The 24,584-nt window shown below is 40.4% G+C and overlaps 1 protein-coding gene and 1 long non-coding RNA gene across 3 annotated transcripts in view; one reads left to right on the forward strand and one right to left on the reverse strand.

Annotated features, from left to right (window-relative positions):
* Positions 1-24,584, forward strand: part of LOC116780009 — an 893,112-nt gene that overhangs the window by 543,943 nt on the left and 324,585 nt on the right. The window lies entirely within an intron of this gene.
* LOC116779989 (zinc finger SWIM domain-containing protein 6-like) overlaps positions 1-24,584 on the reverse strand; it is a 198,158-nt gene that overhangs the window by 50,233 nt on the left and 123,341 nt on the right. The window contains exons 5-9 of one of the 2 annotated variants that reach the window (XM_032674492.1): positions 10,810-10,989; positions 9,097-9,273; positions 8,673-8,819; positions 4,354-4,500; positions 1,953-2,213 (exon numbers count right to left, since the gene is read on the reverse strand). In XM_032674492.1, coding sequence (XP_032530383.1) covers positions 1,953-2,213; positions 4,354-4,500; positions 8,673-8,819; positions 9,097-9,273; positions 10,810-10,989 — 912 coding nt within the window. The remainder of the gene's footprint in view (positions 1-1,952; positions 2,214-4,353; positions 4,501-8,672; positions 8,820-9,096; positions 9,274-10,809; positions 10,990-24,584) is intronic. The other variant, XM_032674493.1, reaches the window with a different exon arrangement.

Below are 24,584 nucleotides of genomic sequence, written 5' to 3' on the forward strand. Positions count from 1 at the left end.
ACTGGTGCCTTAGCACAAAATGCAAAGATAAAATCACTAGGCATGTAAAAAAAAAAAAAATCTGAGCTCCATAGGTGGGTATTTCTGAAGGCTGGAGTTAATCACAATGGAAACATCAATGAAGATTAAGTAGGTGACAGTGCGTCTCAATCATTTAAAGTTGAAAAGTTCAAAAACTAGCTGGCATTGCTTCAATGAAAGAAGCCATTTCATGAATGTTTGCCAGTTGGTAGTCCATTCAGAACTCAGTTAGGGCACAAAGAATACATGACAAAGTATTTATATGAAAATATAGTCTGCCATTAACTCAAGCAAAAAAATAGAACAGTTCTTGCAACACAGTCTTATGTTCTCCTTTCCCATTCATTCAAATGGTAGCTACATAGAGCATGCATTAACATTATCTGCATTAACAGCATAGAAATCAGCTTAATACTGGATTAAGCTTTATTATATCTACAGAACTTCAACTATCAAACTACAATTGATATGATTAGAATCTTAAATCACTGCACAGTTTTTCCTCCATGTGATGTCAGTTTCTGCCTTGCCTGGAGTAAACTGAAGCTATTGCAGAAAAGCCCAATTTCTCAGCACACAGTAATGCAAGACCATTGTTGCACACTGCTCACCACAGCAATTTTGTCAGTAGCTATTTTAGCAGGTTTCCTGCTATGGTCACTTAATACTCTAAGAAAACAAAGAGAATATCAGTGATCAAAGGAGTAAACTAGAAGTATCAGAGAATACTTGAGAGAAATCCTGCCTTTTCCTCATACAGCATCCTGACCAGTAAATAGATGTATCAAATTGATTTTATAATCCATAGGATCCCTCTATGGTGGCAAATAGCTGGATCCAGCAAGAAGATGTTCTTGTCCAAAGGCCATAAAGCAGCAGTTACAGCCATACCATAATGGAAAGTCTCCTTATGGTGCAACTCCTCTACAGTTTCAAATGGCATCACCAGTAGGTACCAAAGTCTTTAAGGATCTGGGCAATAATAGTGACTCAAAGCTGAGAATCCTAAAAAACATACTGCATCTCTTCCATTAAAGAAATAGTTTTAAAAAACAAATGTCTTACAGAAAGAAAGCAAAACCTGACTGCTATGTAACAATCTTCACAACTTACCCAGAGCAGTATCAAACTCCCCACCATCCCTTGAGCTAGCACTCAAAACTTGGACCATGCCTTTAAATAACTGGTTCCTTTAAAGTTTTTTCCTTGATTTAAAAAAACCACAAAAACTAGAATGACAACCTTAGAACGCACAAGACTACTCTCTGAACATGAGGCTTAAGTGCTGTATGTCAAGCCTTTTAAAAGATAAGGCAAAGCATGCACTTTTTGGTACAGATTTTATTGCAATGCAAGTTATTTGTCTTAATCAAAATTTAGTCACAAGACCAGGCCTTAAGCCTCAATATTTGCCCATATATTTCAATTTTCAGATATGATACAAACTTCGGAGGCAACTCATTTTCCTAATTGCTACAAAGAAAATGTTATTTTTCTCTCCCAGCAAATTTGAGTTTTCTGAGCTCTTCACTTGGGAACAGAGGTAAAAATCTTCATACATTTACAAAGCTACCAGTCCTTTTTCAGGATTCAAATGACATTTAGAAATTTACTACCCAAGAACTATTGATAACTGATGTCTATATTATTTGTGAGCCTGGATTGTTTAGGATACTAAACAAATCTAAATAACAAAATGCAATAAAACTTAAAACTAAAGGCTTGTAGGTCAGTAGATGCTTTATCTCTACAGCCATGTCATATCTGAAGTATGTTTGATTTTCATAAGAGATTGGAAATAAAATTTTGCTGTAGTTCTACATCAAAAAACATCTTAAGTATGTAAGGCAGTTTCCACCGGAATACTAATTCAGTGGGCTTGTGTAAGTGAAGACAGTTTTAAAAAGCAGTTAGCATCTACATTGAGCTACCTTCTAATAGGAAGACTGCTTGTTTTCGAAAAATCTTCACCAGAGTATCATCCAATTCAATTTCCTGTAGCTTAGAAATGAGCTGCTCCTCATTTCGACAAACCTTCTCTTGTGCATACAAGCCATCTGGCATTATTCGTTGCTGTCCCAGCCCTATCAATGCTACTTCCACAGCCAGCGTTAAATAAGATTCCCCTTCTTCTAAAAACTTGTGTGCAGGCAGATGCTGGTACTCCAGAGATTTGCATTGCCCCATGTTCTCTGTAAAGGGCGACACAAAGAACAACACATCAGGAAATCATTAAAATCCATAATCTGCCTATAATGCCACATTTACAAATGCTTCCTCTGTCAGTATTAATTTTTTAAAATTATTTAAATTACTAGTGCAATCTCAATATCCAGTCATCCAATCTAAACTACCCAATCCAATTCCACATCGCAGAAATACACAAAACAATTAGGTTTTAAAAAGCCCACTTGAGTAAAAATGAAAGTTTTCATTTTAAAATGCATGATTTGGAGAAAGACAGTTTCTCCAACTTTGTGTTAATAAGGCCAAAATTGGAAGATCTATTTCAATTTTTTTCCCCACCCATTTCTGCATTTCCTTAAAGCTTTGATGTTGTATAAATGGAAAGGGAAGGTGCTTATACACCTGCATAGATTTCAGTTGAAGCTATTAGGATTATGCAAATACAGTAGGCCTGGGAACTCCACAACTTTAAAGCATTCTGTTTGCTAGAGCTCTCTTCATGCTTTTTTATTTGTTACAGTTGTATTTATGATAAACACGCATAATGTTTCTGACTTTTATTAACACTAGAAATGCTACTTTTAGTAAAGATTACTTGTAAATTCCACACAGACCAAGCCATAATTTGCTTTAAAGAGTACTACTGATTCATTTGGCACTTCGCCAATATACCATATGACAAAATGCTATATCAACCTCTAGCAGCTTACAGTCTAGTTTGGGAACAAAAAGTTGCAATGTACAGATGTAAGGAGATGGACAGTTGCAGCAAATGAGATGGCAAAATGCATATGTGTGTGTAGGGGGAATTTGCTTTTCAACACACACTACTTTTATTTCATGGAGTTGTTTTGGTTTTTTTTCTAATTGCAAAGAATTCTTCCAGAATTGGTGGATATGGGATTAGAAGTTTATTGAAGAAAATCTAATTGAATAAAATGAGTTTTGAGGAAAAGCCCCAAGAAGATTGGGATGTGCATATAAAGGATCTATAGGTAGAGGAATGAATCAAGTTTCTGACCACACAGAAGGTGATAAGAAACTACCACAGAGGTGGAAAGAGACTGAGGAATAAATCAGTTAAGCTCCTGGGAAGCAAATACTGAAATTAAAATGGGTGTATACATCCTGTCCTAAATCAATACTACAACACTATTTTCCAATTCATAACCTTTATAGACCATGTACTTTATAGAATACGTATGTTATAAATTTTAAGTGTTTTGTCATCAATTTGAAGTATTATGAACAATTGTAGCTAAGAAGTCAAATAACATCCTGGACTGCATAGGAGGAGCATCGCAAACAGATTGAGGGAGGTGATCCTTCCCCTCTGGTCAGCACTGGTGAGCCCACACCTGGAGTGCCATGTTCAGTACTGGGCTCCCCATGGACCTACTGGAACAGATTCAGTGAGGGGCCACAAAGATGATTAAAGGACTGGAGTATCTCCCATATAAGCAACTGAGATGGCTGGGATTGTTTAGCCTGGAAAAGAAAAGGCTCAGTAGGATCTTACCAAAATATATAAATATCTGCTGGGAGAATGTAAAGAAAATAGAGTCAGACTCTTCTCAGTGGTATCCTGTGACAGGACAAGAGGCAATGGGAACAAATTTCTGAGCATAAGAAACCACTTTTTTACTGTGAGGATGGTCAAACACAATAAGAGGTTGCCCAGAGAGGTTGTATGGTGTTCATTCTTGGGGCTATTCAAAACTCAACCAGACACAGTCCTGGGCAACCTACTCTAGGTGACCCTTCTCTGACCAGAGAAGGTGGACTAGACTATCTCCAGAGGAGCCTTCCAACCTCAACAATTCTGTGATTTCCTGTAATTTCTCAAAAGAGGACAGAGCAATGTATGTAAAAAGGGTTGCTGCTATAAAGTCTTATTCCGTTTTATCTCAAGCATAAAATATTGAATTGCCTTCAAGAATGAGTAACTGGTAATTTTTGAAGGCTTTCGTATAACTTATAACAAAAATTTACTTTAAACATTCTCTCTCCCTTGTGTTTTCTTAGGGAATGCAAATGTGAGTTCTTAAAGATGCTGGCTTCCAAGTTAATTGGGAAAGGTAAGATAGAAAAATGCCTCTGGTTACTGAAGACTTAGAGAAGATTGCTTCCTTTGCATGACCTTACCCGTGAAGTCTGAGAATCCATGGAAGTTCTCATCATCTACCCTGCAGGCTTCAATCAGGCTACTGAAGAGGGTGCCAATCGGATCCAAAGGATGTCCCACCCAACCTTCAAGATTTGTTATTGAGGTTACTCCTTTGTGGAGAAGTTCTGTGACAGAAAAGATGGAGGGAGGAGGGAGGGAAAGAGAGTGCATATTATCCCCTCAAAACAATTATAAAAATAAAACTGATTAAAATGCTCTCAGCACAGAATTCAAAGTATTTCCAGTAGTTTCTGCTTAGAAGGAGAAAACAGTATCTCTCAGTGTGAATTTATCTCCCTTTGTAAATATGTTAAAAGAGGAAAAAAAGAAAATGGATGAAGGTCAAACATTTCGAGCACTAGCAAAGTACATTATAGGTCAAAATTTCAACAGCAGTATATTTTGAAATCTCTTACTTGATACCAGTAACTTCTGAAAATGTCTGCCAAAAAATTATAGCAAAGACTTTTTTTTGGTAAAATAATCACAACTGTTTCCTCACTCAAAAGATGCAGTACCATTTTCATGTTTTAAGTGAAGCCGATGGCACTGAAATAAATTATTCTGAAATGTTCCATTTTAATAAATAAAATATGAACTTATTGCATCTAAATATTTATTGAAGTAATAAACTCACGATGACAGTTCCTAATAAAAAATATATGAAAAAAAGGGTATAATGTTTAAAGGGGTTATAAAAGAAAAAAATTGTCCTTTAAGTGCATTTTTTGTCATTCTAAAGTTTCAGTCAACAGATACCTTCATGGATACTTTGTTCTGTAGCCCTCATCCATCAGTTACAACACAAAAAAATTGTTTAGCACAATAAATTGAAGGAAGTGTGGTTGTGGTAAAAGAAGTTAGAGATTACTCAAATCCCTTTTTTAACTAAGAGTCTTATGGCAGTAGTTCCCCTTCAACTCCCAAGCTTTTTCTCCATACACGACTGAACTATGAGAGATCAGTTGCATTATCACAGAATCACGGAATATGCTGAGTTGGAAGGGACCCACAAGGATCATCAAGTCCAACACTTAGCCCTGCACAGGACCATCCCCAAGAGTCACACTATATGCCTGATAGTATCGTCCAAATGCTCCTTGAACTCTGTCAGGCTTGGTGCTGTGACCACTTCCCTGGGAGGCCTGTTCCAGTGCCCAACCACCCTCTGGGTGAAGAACCTTTTTAAAATATCCAATCTAAACCTCCCCTAACACAACTTCAGGCCATTCCCATGGGTCCAGTCACTGGTCACTAGAGAGAAGAGATCAGCGCCTGCCCTTCCTCTTCCCCTCATGAGGAAGTTGTAGCCTGTGATGAGGTCTCTCCTCAGTCTCCTCTTCTCCAGGTTGAACAGACCAAGTGACCTCAGCCGCTCCTCATACAGTTTCCCCTCAAGGCCCTTCACCATCTTCGTTGCCCTCCTTTGGATGTTCTCTAATAGCTTAATGTCTTTCTTATATTGTGGTGCCCCAAACTGCACACAATACTCAAGGGGAGGTTGCACCAGTGCAGAGCAGAGCAGGACAATCATCTCCCTTGACTGTCTGGCGATGCCTTGCCTGATGCACCCCAGGACACGGTTGGCCCTCCTGGTTGCCAGGGCACTGCTGACTTATTCAACTTGACATTGACCAGGACCCTTAGGTCCCTTTCCATGACACTGCTTTCCAGCATCTCATTCCCCAGTCTGTATGTACATCCAGGGTTGCCCCATCCAAGGTGCAGAATCCAGCACTTTCCCTTCTTGAACTTCATGTGGTTGGTGATTGCTCAGTCCGCTAATTTGTTGAGGTCTCTCTGCAGGGCCTCCCTGACTTCAAGGGAGTCAACAGCTCCTCCCAGTTTTGTATTGTCTGCAAACTTGCTTACTATCCCTTCCAGTCCTGCCTCCAAGTCATTTATGAAGATGTTGAAGAGAACAGGGCCCAAGATGGAGCCCTGCGGAACCCCACTAGTCACAGGTCGCCAGTCTTATGTTACCCCATTTACTATTACCCTCTGTGTTCAACCTGTGAACCAGTTGCTCACACACTGCATGATGTGTTTATCCAGCTGTGTGCTGGATATTTTGTCCAGAAGGATCCTGTGAGAGACAGTATCAAAGCTTTACTGAAATCCAAAAAGATGACATCAACTGGCTTCCCTTGATCAACTAGGTGGGTCACCTTGTCATAAAAGGAAATCAGGTTTGATAAGCAGGACTTTCCTCTCATGAAGCTGTTCTGGTTGTGACTGATGACTGTGTTGTCTTTCAGGTGTTTTTCAATACCTCCCAGAATAATCTTCTCCATAATTTCACCAGGCCCTGAAGTGAGACTGACAGACCTGTAGTTTTCAGGGTCCTCCTTTTTGCCCTTCTTGAAAATCAGGACAAAGTTTGCCAGCCTCCAGTCAGCTGGGACCTCTCTGGATTCCCAAGTGACCATTTAAAAATTGTATACAAGCCATTACAGATGCTCTGTTTCTCTGCTTATTACACACTAACTTGTACCTGCCTTTTTGCTCTCTCATTCACAGTGTCATCTTTCTGAGTAATCATAAGTATTATCACAAAGCTTTAAAAGCTTGCTTCTTGCCTATTTAAATGCGTGGAGCTACAAAGTGAAACACAACCACACTGTTGAACTCAGTGTTCAGGACAGTGGTTTTTTTTTAATAAAAAATAAACTGATATGTAATATGAAAAACAATGTAGTAAGTAATTGTCTTATTAACAAATAGCATGTGCTAAAAATGACATATTACCAAAAGGATTAATATCAATGACTTTTTACTGACTCATTTATATTCCATTTCATCTATTATGTCTATTTATGAGCTTCACTTGTGTCATGTCAAACAAAGGCTTCAGTCCTCCATTCGTATAGAGATTTAACTTTAAATCACGTAACTAGTTCCAGAAATGTCAGATCAATCACATTAATGACAGTTAAGTAGAAGCATGTGATGATTGCTGAACTGAAACTGTAGTTGCAGAATTAATCTTCTTATGGAGAAGACCAGCATATTTTGCACTATTAAAAGAAGATTTTTAAAATTCCAAACATAAGAGTGAAAAAAACCCCAAAGCAGTGAGTAGCAACATAGAAATTACAAACTTCATGTTAAGGAAAGATATATATCCCAATAAAAAGACTCAGAAAAATTCTCCCAAGTAATAATGCAAAGTGCTTTTAAGTTTTGTTTAAATCTAGGATCCACAATAGTGCTCAGAATTTCTTTCTTGGGTATTGTGAAATGGAGACACATAGGAACTGCCAACTAATTATTTTTTTCAGTCAGGTGTCTACCTTGTCTTCACTTCAATCTCTAAATTATCATTTCTGGGAAAACACCTGCACATACACTTAAAAAATTTACACATGTGACTCATCATGGATATAACCTTCGAGCCTGTGCCATGGATTTTTTAGGTGAGACGCAGCATGCGCAGAACTGGACACACCCTTTAATCCTAAGGTTCATCTGCCAGGGCCTAGTGATCTTGGCACACGTGACTACACACTGGTATTTTTGCTTACAATGCATGAGGATACACATAGTTAAGAGTAGTAACAAAGATCTCAAAAAAAATTTGAATGAAAGGTGTTCTTGTAGTAGCTGAGAATGTAATTCCAATTTTTCCACATGCATTCTTTAACTGCAAAGTCATCCACTACCTCTTCAAACCTATGACAAAGTTCAGTGAAGGATTATTTTTTCTAGAATCTTCCTTCAAAAAACAGGGGTAGCATTTAGAGGAACACCACAGAAGATTTTATAAAGCCAGTGTTTTAAAAATCTTATTTCCAGTGATGTGAATCCACTAAAGTTTTAAGTATCATAAGAGACTTCTGGAAGAAATTGCCAAATTTGAAGAATTTCTGTAGTGCAGACTTTGCCTAGTCAACTTTAGGCTTCCACCTCAGAAATAGTTCTGCTAAATTATACATCAGAGGAAAAAAATTATTTTAAATACCTGACATTCCAAATGCAAATCTCTGTTTAAAAGCCTATAAATGACACAGGATGAATATTTACACTGTGTAACCAAAAACCCTGATTGGAATAAAAACCCCATCATGTTAGATGTATTGCAGAAGGCAGAACAGAGCCCTTGCCCTGCAGAGCTCAACCCAGCAAAAAAACCCTCCAACATCCAGAATGTGACATTACCACTATGATCATTTGGACTGAAGAGTTAAAGTCACCTCTTTTGCTTTAGTTTCAAAAGCAGTTTTTTCACGCAAGGTTCCAGTCCGGTGTTATTGTCACCTTGTCATGTCCTTTGCCCTTCTCTCTTCCCCGCATTTACCTTTCTTCTGAACCTGGAACATTTCCAGCTGTTTCTGCTGCTGCCTTCTTAGTGTATTAACAATAGCTATTGCTAGCCTCAGTGCTTCTCGTGGGTATCCATGAGATCGTAATGCATCCACTCTCGCACAGGCTGTAGGAACATGTTCTAAAATGGAGAAAATAATTGAGGAATAGCAATGCTTCCATGTCTGTAATGGTCTATTTTGCTAGGTTACTCAAAAGGAATTTTTAGTTTCCCTTGATTTGTTTTTAAAACTATGCAAGAGAAATTTAAAGGACTATTTCTGAGTCAACATTCAAGGGAGCCTCTGTTCTTTTTTCCAGGCTTTTCATTCAGCTCCCCCCCAAAAGAATGCCATAGAAACTGAACAAAGCAGCAAGTCATGGAAACATCTTTCTGTCTTTCCAGTTTAGCCACTTACCATGCCAGAGGGGCCACCCCTGAGAGTCATAGAGTGAGTTTTCTGTGTTGTCATGGTAACAGTAGTTGGTGTATAGGTCACTGCTGATAATGTGCTGTAAGTGGCTGTCCTGCCAGTGCAGATCGCATGCCTCTATGGCTCGAGTGAACACCGTCCGATGTGGCCTGTTTGATGAATCTGTCATTTTCACAAGTTCAGAAAGCTGCATCAGCTTTTACTCATTCATATGTGAATCAGTCATTCACAGTATTCTTGCCTTCTGCCTATTCACCAACCCCTAACTGACAACAGTCTACCTTGACCCACTCTGCAAGAAGCAGCCCACAGATGACATTTCACATCGTTACCCAACAGCTCAGGCAAAGTGTGTGCCATTCACTTTGCGTTCAGAGAGATCTACAAACTATCATGGCTAATGCTAAATAGGATGTTGCAAAGGGAACAGTTAAAGATGAAGGACATTAAACAGTACATGCAGAACTCCCCTAAAAACAGACTAGAAAGTATATGGCACACAGCTACTCAAGCATCCCCAGCTTCTCTCCTTCTCAGAGCTACTAGGATGAGTGACAGATAAACATCACATGAAATATTTTTAGTTGTTCTCTTTGAGAAGTGACATTAACTTTGAGCACTTGGATATTTTTTTGTCATAAACATATACAAATACTGCAAAGAAAGCAAGGTACTAAGACCATAGTACTGACAATCCTTTACTGGCCATCTTCCTATGGCAAAAGTGCTCTGTCTACATGGCACTGTGTCTATGAATGTTGAAATGTCATGTCAGAGTTGCCACTAGCCTGTCCAGGTTGGGCTGAACATCACGAGATCCAGAAAGCCAAACACCTCTGTAGGAAGTTATATATTGAATGAACTTCTGTCCCCGGCTAGCTGCAAGATTTAAAAATGAACCGTCTATTTCCTTCAGAGGTAAACTTCCAAGAAAAAGAAACAAGGAAAAACCCATCTAAGTCCAACTCTACCACCTTTCACAAGCATTTAATTTTAACTTTTATGAAATATGTATCAAAATATTGAGGGGTTTGATGATTATGAGGGTTTTTTTCCCCAGTTCTTCCTCAGTTATTAGCAAAGTAGCAATCTTTGCTTGAAGATGACTGGAGAAGGTTTCTGTCAGGTTTGATAATCACATTTTCGATTAGAAAGCGTATATCGAGTAAGAGACATCTCCTCCAAGAAGGCAGTGTTACCTCTGCACCCCCACACGCCTGTCAGTTCAGACCACACAACACAGAGCACATCCCACAGATAACTGCTTTAGTTTCTCACACAGTTTAATGCAGTCACAACTGATCTCCCTTTAAGTAAGTACCAAAGGCTTTGTAACTGCAAAAAATAAAAAAACCCAACACCAGAAGGTATATAAGATTATAGTCAAGCAAAGAAACAACAGGCTTTTACATGACATGCTTCAGGGACATCCAATTTTTATGCAACAAGTATTTAGAAGGACCAAGTGAAAAGTTAGAAAACCTAACTTGCTTCGAAAACATTGCAGCCCCAGCATAAAAGTAAACCTTATTTATCCTTTCTGCAAGGATAGTATTAGTGAGAATAAATTTGGCTGACCAATCCTCAACAAGAAAGTTACTTGTCCCAGGAAAGACTGCCGTATTCTGCTGCAAGGCTCAAGTATATAAGATAGAGGCTATATTTTATGTTTCAGTCAGTGCATATATTTAGGCTCACCTTGGTTAGCATTTGCACCCTGAGGCAAAGCATTGGTTAAATTGGGCAGCTCATTTCCATGGTTTCCATCTTCACAGGGACAAACATCCACACCATTCCATTTTTTCAGCTGTTTTAGCCAACTGACCTTCTGCTCCAACTTGCAGTGGGGATTTAAGACTATACACATCCAGAGAGCACCTGATTTTAAAGAAAATTGCTGAATTAGGTTTTCTATTAAAAATGCAGCAGCCAATGATTAATTGTAAACTTCTATTCTTTAACACTTTTTCTCCCCTAAGGCTACATTGCTTGTTTCCCAGCTATGCCTAACACCAGGTGTGGCCCATCCAAAGCAGTTTAAAGACTGTATCAAGTCAACCTTCTCAATTAAAAGGCATTAAATGGCTCTTTTGTATTAGGAAAGACATAGTTCACAATGTATAGCCCATCAGACAAAGGCAAACAAAAATTCACATAAAGTTACAGCAGGAAATTACCCAAGTTTTTCTTCTAATTTTTGTACAAAAACTATGTATCTTCCAGCTTCACATTACAGGAACCAAATAAGTGCATTAGTAAGACATGCATTTTGTAAACATATACTTCCACACTCAAAATCCAGCAGAAGAGGAGATTCAGTAAACACTGGTTTTGTGCAGTTTAATAGGAATAAGATATTTTTGCTGCTCCTACTTCAGTAATTTGGCTACACTAGAAAATTTGTCTTACATTTTTTGTTTATGGAGCTTGAAGTGAAAGCTAATTTGCACTGACATTTCTTATGTACCATCACTTTAGAAGCTCCCTGATACTATAGAGCAGGGCAGGCATAAATAACATCAGGGTCTTTAGCAACAATTTTCAAATGGAAAGATTTTTCTCTAAATCAGCTGTCTCTTCATCAGGGTGAACTTTGACACAAGCATGAAGACATCTGAAAGTACTGTTCATTTGCTCATTAAGAACGTGCCTTGTACACTACAAGAGATTTCACAGAATCACAGAATATTCCGAGTTGGAAGGGACCCACTAGGATCACCAAAGTTCAACTCCTAGCCCTGCACAGGATGGCCCCAAGAATAAAAGAATATGCTTAAACTATGCAATCTTTATGACAGGCTGAAAAAAAAAGAATAAAATGCAGCTGGTTCTTCCAAGAAACTAGAATGCTCATATTCAATCATTCTTTTGTGAACTAAGAATACAAAATGGATACCCAGAGCACAGGTCATCACATTACATTAATTCCTAAAGTAACTCAGTATGTTGGTATGCCACAGCACAGGAGCCAGTGGAAACAGACCTTGATCCTTAAGGCTGCAAGTCCTATTCAGGACGACGTGGAATGAGGAAGTAATATCAAAGAAATCTAAAAACCACAACAAAATAAGATATGGTACAGTGCAGAACACCAGAGATCCACTACACTAATGCACAGTAGTGACATACAGTAGAACATGTTGTTTTGTTGTTCTTTTGTTTGAATTTTTTTTTGGGGGGTGAGGGTTGTTTTTGTGGTTTTTTGGTTGGGTTTTGTTTTTTTTAAGTGCCATGGGAGTGAATAAAGCCAATATTGTTTTTATAAACTTCTTTTAAAATCAAATCATATTGCTTCGTTTTAGACACGCTGTTCAACGCACTTCACTCCCCAAACAGAGTCAAATTATAGAATAGAATCATAGACTAGTTTGGGTTGGAAGGGACCTTTAAAGATCACCTAGTCCAACCCTCCTGCAATGAGCAGGGACATCTTCAACTAGATCAGGTTGCTCAGAGCCCTATCCAACCTGAGTTTGAATGTTTCCAAGGATGGGGCATCTACCACCTCTCTGGGCAACCTGCGCCAGTGTTTCATCACCCTCATTGTAAAAAACTTCTTCCTTATATCTACCCTCTTTCAGTTTAAAACCATTATCACTTGTCCTATTGTTACAGGCCCTACTAAAAAGTTTGTCCTTCTTATAAGCCCCCTTTAGGTACTGGAAGGCTGCTATAAGGTCTCCCTGGAGACTTCTCCATGCTGAACAGCCCCAACTCTCTCAGCCTGTCTTCATAGGAGAGGTATTCCAGCTCTCTAATCATCTTCATGACCCTCCTCTAGACCCGCTCTAACAGGTCTAGGTCCTCCCTATGCTGAGGACCCCAGAGCTGGACGCAGTACTCCAGGTGGGGTCTCACCAGAGTGGAGTAGAGGGGCAGAATCATCTCCCTTGACCTGCTGCCCACACTGCTTTTGATGCAGCCCAGGGTATGGTTGGTTTTCTAGACTACAAATGCACATTGCTGGCTCATGTCCACCAGCACCCCCAAGTCCTGCTCTCAATCCCTTTATCCCTCAGCCTATATTGATACCAGGGGTTGCCCAGACCCAGGTGCAGAACCTTGCACTTAGCCTTGTTGAACCGCATGAGGTTCACATGGGCACACTTCTTAAGCTTGTCCAGGTCCCTCTGGATGGCATTATGTAGTGGGTTTCTGTGGCTGGGTTTTGGTAGAGGGGAGGGGGGGCTACAGGGGTGGCTTCCGTTAGAAGCTGCTAGAAGCTTCCCCTGTCCCGTGGAGCCAGTGCCAGCCAGCTCCAAGATGGACTTCCTGCCGCTGGCCAAGGCCAAACCAATCAGGAGTAATAGTAACACCTCTGTTATAACATATTTAAGAACAGAAGGTTGTTGTGCAGAAAGAATTCCATCCAGGGAAGAGCGGAGTGAGAACATGGGAACAACAATGTAGACACCAAGGTCAGTGCAGAAGGAGGGGGAGGATGTGCTCCAGGCGCTGGATTTGAGGCCCCTGCAGCCCGTGGTGGAGACCATGGTGGAGCAGGCTGTCCCCCTGCAGCCCATGGAGGACTATCGGGGTGCAGAGACCCATCTGCAGCCCATCGAGAAACCCATGCTGGAGCAGGTGGATGCATGAAGGAGGCTGTGACCCCATGGGAGGCCCAAGATAGAGCAGGGTCCTACTGGAGACCTGCAGCCCGTGGAGAGGGAAGCCCACACTGGAGGAGGTTTTTCCCAGGTAGGACTTGTGTCCCCTGAGGGGGACCCACATCAGTACAGCTCATTCATGAAGGACTGCACCCCATGGAGGAGTGACCCAGGGGACAGCAGTTTGGGAAGAACTGCTGCCCGAGGGATGGACTCATGCTGCAGAGGTCCATCAAGGACTGTCTCCCGTGGCTGGGTCCCCACGGCAGCAGGGAAAGGACTCCTCTCTCTGAGCGGTGGAAGAAACAACAACTGACCATAACCCCCACTTCCCATCCCCCTGCACCGCTGGCGGGGAGGAGGGAGAACATGGAAGGAAGGAGGGGTGGGGGAAGGTGTTTTTAAGACTCTTTTATTTCTCACTCTTTGGCTCTTATCCTGTTAGTAATAAATTATAGTACTATCCCCACTTTGAGTCTGTTTTGCCCTCATGAGCTGCCCCTTAAATGTCACCACCAACCTGAAAGCTTACACTGGCCTTAAGCAAAGGATTCTCTATTTCCTACCTAATGGTTCCTGTATGGAGAAACTACTGATCACACTTACCCCATAATACAGATAAGGCTTATGGAAAAATGAACGGCAGTTATTTGTAATTAATTTGTGGGGAATGTATCTAAATCCATTTCTAGTGACTTCAACCTGGAAACTGCTGTTGGCAACAGCCTATACTCAAAAACAGTTTCCAAAATACATTCCCAGCATTCTCAAGTAAGTTTACATGTTTGACTAGACTTAATGATGTCACCAATGTCACCCACAATATGAACAAATGCCTCATTAAATGGAAAAAAAAAAAGGAAAAAAAACCCAAAACAGAGAATGTGTTTACATATTCTGTTTTTCTAACACAGCTCACTTTTTCATCTCTCTTTCTCCAGGCACCAGATATCTTTTCATACCAGATCTCAAAAGGCTGACACATCCTCTTCCCTCCTCCCTCCCCCCGAACTAAACCAAAAGTAAGGTTCTGATTTGGATCCATTGACTGTGACCCATGTCTTTCCAATATGAAGCTCCTCACAGCACAATGCTAAATATCACAAACCTATATACAAAATTTTGCCCCCAGAAGATAACTGGAAGACAAATCATGCTGTGACTGCAATTTGATATTAATTTCACAAGGGAATTAATATTAGAACTGTCATACTGCAGTGAAGAATTGCCTATTTTGGTTAAAAAAACACTAATCCTTTTGACCCTGAAAAAACCAGCTTTGCCAAAGACGACCTTTGGTTCAAATAGCGCTCTTTGAAAATGCATGATTGTCATTCATCTTTAGTGGATCTCACACCACAAAGAAATAGGTTACATTACTGTTTTACACAATGAATGCATGCCTTGTACATACAGAGGGAACATCAGTACTTTTGTATTTCTCAGTAGGTGTCCATACCTCTGAATTCATGAGGGAGAAAGGAACAGCATGCCTTTACAGTGGTCAGGATTTAAACACGCAAATTGAAAAACATTAAGAAGAATTTAGTCACTGTAAAAGTTGGTGTAATACCACATCTTGTGTATGCATGTATTCAAAGAAAGTGCAAGGAATGTATACAGACTCTCCCAAGAGATTAAGCATTGCTCAGTTTTCATATTTTACTCTTATCACAGTAAATGGGAGGGGGGTGGTGGAAACAGTTTTAACGGGGATTAGGACGCTGAGCATGACTGAAGATCCAGCGTACAACTCAGACTGATTGCAGTTTTCTCAAGAAATATGCTTTACCTAAATATATTATGCTATCTTGTCAGGACTGCTGTAACAGCCCTGGTTTGGGTCAGCATTTCCTCATTTACAATACCTGTGTAATCAGTGGTTGACACTTGGCCTTTGCCTTAGAGTTTTGTTTAATATACTCAAGATCAATCCATTCATTTGCAAAATTAAAACATGCAAGAAACTGATGCATGTTTGACATGTCTTTGCTCTTTCCATTAATCATAGAACTATAGAGTCATAGAATGGTTTGGGTAGGAATGCACATTAATGCATGTCTCTCTCTTAAAAAAACTAAAAAACCAAAAACTACAAGGTTAGTAAAATTTAATTATTTCAAAGAAAGTGGAGCCAGGTAAACAAGATCATTCTCTTTGTGCAACAGGCAAATTGGCTGCAGCACATGCTGCACACTTGCCACTGTGCCCCATTTGAGCCTAACCAAATCTATTCCAAAAGCATAATTTTCCAGCATTGGAAGTGCCAGAAGAGTAACAATAATAGGAGACAGAAACTATGACTCTTTAAAATAGAAGTGTCAGCAAAGGATTTTAAAGTGGTTTACATCTGGTTTCTAAACACATACGCACTTTCACTAGGACAGCCACTTGGAAACATCAAAGAAGGCAGTGTATGATATTTATTGCTTCTATAAAAAGAAGGACAAATGCCTTCAGAATGACTGGCAAATCCACCTCACTCCTCCAGGCATGGAGAGATCTCCAATAGAAAAAAGCATAATCAGAAGTCCCACTGGAGAATGTTCCAATTAAACAGTTGATTTTAAGGAGTAGTGAAGATATGGAAAGGACTTAAGTTTTGGTCTCTTCTCAACAAGAATCACAGAATCATTTAGGCAGGAAAAGATGTCCAAGATCATCGAGTCCAACCTTTGACTGATCTCTACGTTGTCAACTAGACCATAGCACTAAGTGCCACGTCCAGTCATTTCTTAAACACCTCCAAGGATGGCGACTCCACCAGCACCCTGGGCAGTCCGTTCCAATGCTTAACCACACTTTCCATGAAGAAATTCCTCCTGATGTCCTACATGAACCTCCTCTGGCAACAGTCGTTCCTTGTTGTCCTATTGCTGGCTGCCTGGAAGAAGAGGCTGACCCCCACCTGGCTACAACCTCCTTTCAGGTAGTTGTAGAGAGTGAGAAGGTCACCCCTGAGTCTCCTTTTCTCCAGGCTAAACACACCCAGCTCCCTCAGCTACTCCTCATAGGACTTACTGTCTAGACCCTTCACTAGCTTTCTTGCCCTCCTCTGGACACACTCCACCACCTCAATGTCTGTCTTGTAGATGGGGAACAGTTTCATTTAGTTAAGGTTAAAAGAATCTAACTTGGTCAAATAGTAATTAGATCTCTCTTAATTGATCTAATGATTCCTTGCCTAAACTCAACATTCAGAATTAAGTTTTAGATGAGGAGCAAAGTGTTACTAATAAAAATTTAGGCATGATCCTTCAGGAAATATATTGTGCTATTTCTCTGCATGAATGACCTTGTAAAATGATATTTTAGTTATAAAATTTAACACAAAAATATATCACTAACTTGGAAAATGTAAAAATATTAGCAAATGTGAACTCAAAGTAGAACATCAGGCTGTTCCAACAGTTAAAAAGCAGCCCCCCGTAGGGCAAAGTACTAGTGAAAAACTACTATTAGAACTACTAAAGCAAAGATATATTATTCCGCTCAGGAAATATCTTTGAGAACAAGCCATTTAGTACGCATAACAGAAAGGATTGTAAAGACATCATCCAGAAAAGCTTTATCCCACAAATGAGGTTCATAGCAATATCATGAAAGGTTCCTACACTTAAAAATTATAGATACAATCATGTAATTGAGATAGACAGAAGCTTATACATTAAAATGTGGAGAGTACCCAGCTGGAAGTAAAGAATATCTTTTAAGTTCTCCTCAACTTCATGAAATACAAGAACCAACAGAGATTAGGATCAGCAATCAAGAAAAAGTTTACCAGTTTTATCCACTACCCTGCCTTGCAAGAGCTCTCTGGATATACCCTCTTCCCCATGTATTGGGTCTGGCTGAGATGGAGTTCATTTCCCCATAGCAACTCTCACTCACAGTGCTGTGCTTTGCATTTATAGCCTGAAAGGTGTTGATAACACACCACTGTTTTGGCTACTGCTGAGCAGCACTGGCATAGCATCAGTGCTGTCCCTCTGACATCCCTTCACCCCCAAAGGCCAGTAGGCTGGGGGTGGGCAAGATCTTGGGAGAGGACATAGCTGGGCCAGCTGACCCAAATTGACCAAAGGGATATTCCATATCATATGACATCAGCTCAGATATAAAAGCTAAGAAGAGGAGGAGGAAGGGCAAGGCATTCGGTATTCTGACATTTGTCTTCCGGAGTAACTGCTACGTGTACTGAGACCCTGCTTCCTGGGAAGTGGCTGGACATCACCTGCTGATGGGAAGTCAAGAATCAATCTTTTGTTTCCCTTTGCTTTCACACATAGCTTCTGCTTTAGTAAACTCTTTATCTTTACCCACGAGTTCTTTTCCATCTTATTTTTCCCCCCCTTGTCTTGCTGAGGAGGGGACTGACAGAGCAGCTTGGTGGGCACCCAGCAGCCAGTCAAGGTCAACCCGCCATACCATGACACAGCCATCATATTTTTGTTCTATAAGAAACTAATCCTTGACCCAAAAAACAAGCTTCTTCCCCCTTAAACTGTTCTTAAATATAAAAATGGAGGAGGTCTACTAGAAATGTTTTGAAATATGCAAATTATGTGAAGTTTCTTCACCTCAAAGGCAAGCAAGAAGATATTGAAAATGGTAGTTCACAAAAAAATATCGGATCCTATAATCTATGAGTTGACAAGATGTTGGGCTCTCTCGCTCCACCAAGTAGATATTTGTCTTAGATTCTTCTACTTGACTCCTTTCGTCAGGTTAAGCCTCTCAGATTTAGTTCAAGAGTTTCAACTTTATTAAGCTGTCACAAGAGTAGCCCCACTTTGAATACAATAGCTGCTCCAATTATGGCTTGGTTTAGGGTTGACAAGTATAACGATTCATTTGTGGCACATGAAAAGCAATAAAAGGTTGGTTTGCATTACAGCTTTAAAAACGTGGGCACTTTTTTTCATTTAATTTGTCACTTAGTTTTTGCTAAGATGACATTTAAATTGCAGTAAAAGGCAAATGGGACTTTTCATTTAAATGTAATTCCTGTATTTAAATGATCTGTAATGGCAGTGTTCAAATGGGAACACTTGTTTCACAGTGGGCCCTGATGGCAACTTGACATTTGTATTCAGGTCCTGTTTTATCCATGTGGCTAAAGGATTTCCAATTTCATTTCACAGTCAGAGGCTTGCAGAAAACAACAATTAACTTGCAGATCCCATTTGCCAACAAAATTCAGCTTCTTCTCAAAGTCTGGCATCTGGCAGTGTCCAACATTTAATTGCAAAGCAGAGACTTGCAGCCATCGTGATCCCTAGGCTGGGCACAAAGTCAAATTTTATCCTTTTCTTAAGAAAAGTTTTTCATTTTCATAGAGAACAAGAAACTTTGACAATTTTTGATGGATTACTATTAATGAATTACTGCTGTAGTAAGGTTGCATGGACCATTTTTTCCCCTCTAGAGTACAAAGAAGGTTAACTGACTGACCCAATCTGACTTCTATTGAAGTCAACACAATTTACCATAAACTTCAGCAGAAACTCTGATCAGAGCCCAATGTGTCCTTCCAGTATCCTTGACCAATGCCCAGTGGCAGGCAGGAACCATCAGTTAAGTTCTAATGAAAGGTTCGAGTGACCCAGTCAAGGAGCAAAGCTGAAGTTATTTAAGTATGCTTAAAAACCTATGTCAAAATAGAACTGACAGAGTGGCCACATGCCTAGCTGTTGGCAGACCGCATACCAGAGCAAGCAAGGCAGCCTTCATTAAGCAGAATCTATATTTACATACTTTATATGTCCTAAAAATCTCTATAACTACAATGCTACTTATCAGTGAAATAAATGAATCATAGATAAAGCATTTTTTAAAAAAAAAAAGATATACATATATGCCACTCCCAATTACTCAGAACAGATAATACAAAAAACTGAATATGCAAAGGCCTGTCCCACTCCCTTTATTGATATTTCTCCAACATCTTAGAAGATGACAAGATAGGAAACCAACATTATTTTAGAATATAGTGATACCATCGCCCCCTTAAACCCAATGTCTTTCTCTGCTACTTCTGGCAGAGATCAAAGGCCGTCAGGGATATCCTGCTCTTCCTTCTGTAGTTTGCTATTGTAACTAACTCTGGTCTCCCTTCAACTTTTGCACATTCATATGCATGTTTCACCTTAATAAAGAAATGTGTTTAACTAGAGCAAAACTCAAAGTGAAATCCTAGCAAAAACATGGCAGCAGCTTCTAATTTTCACACAAGGTAGGATTCAAGTTGAAGAGATTCATCCAATTAACAGAGATTTTCGGGGAACTTGTTAAGCACCAGTGGAAGGAATCCTACTTGTGTGGGGAAGGAATGGAAAGATTAGCAACATAAACACAAGTTGGAGGTGGAAGAACCAAGTTAAGTTCTACACTTAGCCTACTGTACACTCAAAGTGATTGAAATGTATTTGCAATTGAAACTGTGTTACATATTTTGATACTGTTAGAGGGAGCAGAGCAGTTCAGGACTGAAACAACAAGGTCTGCCTCAGATTGCAAGTACAGCAGCTGAGGTAGTAGTGAGGCTGGAGGCTGCACTTCAGCTTTTTGGGAGTGGCAACCATAATTCTGATAAAACAGAGGTAAACTAATCAATTAGATTAATCTCAAATATTGATTATTTGATGCTGCAGGCAGAGAGATTCCACCTTCAGATAGGTGCTGTCAAGAAAATTACATTAACATGGAACTGATGAACCAAGAAGAAGAGTCACTAAAACTTTAACAAAACCTTTTATATTTATTGTCAGCATGTATAAGACCGTTACAGGTAACAGATGGAGAGCATATTTCTACCTCTCCCACCACCTACCAGCTCAACCTGCATAAGCAATGTCAAAGAAGCATGAGATGCTCTGGTTTTCAGGATGGGAGGATACAATTTTGTTGTGTACATGTCCAACTTGGCGGAAAGCATTATTCTCCATCAAGCCAAGGTATCATAAAAATTACATACTAAGAGGATTGGTATGCTTGAAGGTGAAGTAATTATATCTACACTCTCTGACAGAGCTTTGCCTGCTCTGATATTAGGCTTTCCATCACAAAATTCTATTATATAAACTACAGACAACCAGTCTAATGCTTCATTTTGAATGAACATAATTTATGTTGAACAGGTTATATCTAGTGAAGTGGAGGTCTCATGGCCCAATGCTGTTTCAGTGAGGCAGAGAAGAGCAGCCGTGTCTCTGTACCAGCCATTAGCCTCACTACCCCTTCACTGTGAAAAACAAGCCTTGTTGTAAATCTGGTCTGTTAAGAAGATAAGGATGCATGCAAAGACCCTCTGATGAAGGTCAAAGAGCCTTTACTGATGTCTCAGCACATGGAGGAGGACAAAAGTGTTTATTGCACCTCTTTTGTCAACTATAAATTCTGACCAAAGGTAACTGAGACTCTCATTAAGCCCCATTTACATATTATCTTTCACACCACTTGGAATGAAAATGAGGAAGAGCATGAGACATGTAATACATGTATGACCAAAGTCACCAAACATCACCTGTAACATTCAATTGTTCCATCCCATTGGGACGGGTCAAAAATTTATAGTATAAAAGGGTAACTTTGGGGAAGAAAGTGTTGGAGGGGGAAAACACATCTGTCTGCTTGGGATTGGTCGATGGACTGTGTCTCTCCTCCTCTCCTGAAGGGATGCCTTTAGGTGAGCTTTGTGCCTCCAACTGGAATTGTGCCTCCAACAGGGGATCAAGGCTACCATTAGCAAATTCGCGAATGACACCAAGTTGGGTTGGAGTGTAGATCTGCTGGACAGTAGGAAGGCTCTGCAGAGGGATCTGGACAGGCTGAATTGATGGACTGAGACCAATGGCATGAGGTTCAACAAGACCGAGTGCTGAGTCCTACACTTCGGCCACAATAACCCATGCAGTGCTACAGGCTGAGGGAAGAGTAGGTAGAAAGTAGCCCAGTGGGAAAAGACCTGGAGGTGCTGGTCAACAGATGGCTAACATGAGCCAGCAGTGTGCCCAGGTGGCCAAGAAGGCCAATGGCATCCTGGCTTGTATCAAAAATAGTGTGGCCAGCAGGATAGGGAAGTGATTTTTTCCCCTGTACTCAGCACTGGTGAGGCTGCACCTCAAATCCTGTGTCCAGTTCTGGGTCTGTCACTACAAGACAGACATTGAGGTGGTGGAGTGTGTCCAGAGGAGGGCAAGAAAGCTAGTGAAGGGTCTAGACAGTAAGTCCTATGAGGAGCAGCTGAGGGAGCTGGGTGTGTTTAGCCTGGAGAAAAGGAGACTCAGGGGTGACCTTCTCACTCTCTACAACTACCTGAAAGGGAGTTGTAGCCAGGTGGGGGTCAACCTCTTCTTCCAGGCAGCCAGCAATAGGACAACAAGGAACGACTGTTGCCAGAGGAGGTTCATGTAGGACATCAGGAGGAATTTCTTCACGGAAAGTGTGGTTAAGCATTGAAATGGGCTGCCCAGGGTGCTGGTGGAGTCGCCATCCCTGGAGGTGTTTAAGAAATGACTGGACGTGGCACTTAGTGCTATGGTCTAGTTGACAACGTAGAGATCAGTCAAAGGTTGGACTCGATGATCTTGGATGTCTTTTCCAACCTAATTGATTCTGTGATTCTGTGAACTGCATTGGAGTAGACCCAGGAATATTCATTTCTATCTATCTAACTATCTATCTATCTATCTATCTCACTATTAGATCGCTGTTCCTATACTTTCAGTAGTGACACCTATTAACACTCTGTAGTTAGTGCATTTATCACTAGCAATCCTGAACCTGCTTTCCCATTGCTTCAATAAACTGTGCTATCTGTGAATCTGGATCGTGTAAGTCCTTATTGAATGTGACTAGACCTATAGCACTGGATTGGTAAATTGCATTACTTGTGCATCTGTGCTTGTGCAAGTTTCTCTTGAACTTAACCAGACTTATAGTGTTGAATTGGTTCTAATCAGAAGTTAAGCCCAGTTGCACCCAGCCCCTCTGATCTCTGAGGACCAGCTGGCATGCAAGGGGACTTATTTACTGCTGAATTCCTATACCCTTAACGCAACACCACCTGATGATGAATTTCATGAACTAGTGTTGCCTTGCAGAAACAAGTTTCTTTTTAACAGCTTCAAAATTTGTTATCTACAGTCTATTGATTATTATCTCATTTGTCTTTATTAGTAGGAACAGGTAACTATACTGATGTCACCTATATTTGCAAAATCACTCACAGAATAGGGAGTGGGAATACAAAGAGGAAAGGGCTTCTTTTGAATTTTTTACCATCTCCTTCATAAAACCCTTAGAAAACCAGTTCCATCATGTATTTATATTTAAACTCTAAATGGAATCCTGCAACCTGTATCTCTAATTTAGAACAGTATTAGACTACTTTATACAAGGCAAGTGCACACTGACCAGAGACACCTACAATGAGAAACACTGCCCCAGGAGTTTTGCAGATCTAGTGAATAATAGAAGCAAGTAAGACTGGTTATAGGAGGAAAGGTAGTTCAAATAAATAAAACTAAATTAGAAAAGCTAAGGGAGTGGCTTCAAAGAAACTGCCTAGACCTGCTTAGCAAGGGTCAGACAGCCCAGAAGTGACCAGACTTACAGTACTGGATTGGTCAATCCCACTATTTGTGCATCTGTGCTCGTGAAAGTTCTTCTTATTGAACTTGTCCAGACTTGTAGTGCCAAATTGGTTATAATCAGGAATTAAGTCCAGCCGCATCCAGGCCCTCTGATCTCTGAGGACCAGCTGAAGCGCAAGGGGGGGTATTTTCTGCCAAATTTTTATACCCTTAAATGCAACAGAAAATCTGTGTAGTTGGCAGGATTGCCATAGATAAACTGCTACAGAAATATGTGTGCACCTTCACAAACTGGGAAAGACTGGGCTAAAAGTTTTGGAAAGTTATGATAAAAATGTGTATTGAGCAATGTCTAAAAGAACAAACTAAAAGCTGGAAAAGGGAAAGGAATTATCTGTGCTGTATTAGGTGCTTGTCTATCCTATGCACAAGATAAGGCTAAAGAATCCTTGCCTTCCCAAAAAATTTCAAGTGTGGAATATTCAGTGATTCAGTCTGAAAACAATGAGCTAAAAGCATTATTGGTCTTTGAAAAAGGAACTAGAGAAAAAAATGGAAATTTGCATATACTCCCTTATGGTAGAAACTGGAAATTTGAAAACTGAATTGGCTGCAGCAGAAAAATGGGGAAAATATCTGAAAGAAAAAAATATAACTGTTAATGAGCCAAACACCTTCTCCAAGATGGAATATGTGCAGTGAATCTCTCTGACCACGGGGGTTGGATTTTATTGAGTGAGAAAGAAATGGGAGGCTATTGGGGTCTGGGAGTGTTTTTAACCACCACTCCTGGAGATGATGATTATTCTTTAACTGCACGGGTGGTATACTGGGCAGGAGAAATAGATGTGCAGGTGTAGTGGGTTTCTGTGGCTGGGTTTTGGTAGAGGGGAGGGGGGGCTACAGGGGTGGTTTCTGTTAGAAGCTGCTAGAAGCTTCCCCTGTCCTATGGAGCCAATGCCAGCCAGCTCCAGGACAGACTTCGTGCTGCTGGCCAAGGCTGAGCCAATTAGGAGTAATAGTAATGCCTCTGTTATAACATATTTAAGAAAAGAAGGTTGTTGTGCAGAAAGAATTCCATCCGGGGAAGAGTGGAGTGAGAACATGGGAACAACAATGTAGACACCAAGGTCAGTGCAGAAGGAGAGAGGAGGTGCTCCGGGCACCGGAGCTGAGGTTTCCCTGCAGCCCATGGTGAAGTCCATGGTGGAGCAGGCTGTCCCCCTGCAGCCCATGGAGGACCATCGGGGTGCAGAGACCCATCTGCAGC

Source organism: Chiroxiphia lanceolata, chromosome W (genome assembly GCF_009829145.1).
Source record: "Chiroxiphia lanceolata isolate bChiLan1 chromosome W, bChiLan1.pri, whole genome shotgun sequence".
NCBI lineage: Eukaryota > Metazoa > Chordata > Aves > Passeriformes > Pipridae > Chiroxiphia > Chiroxiphia lanceolata.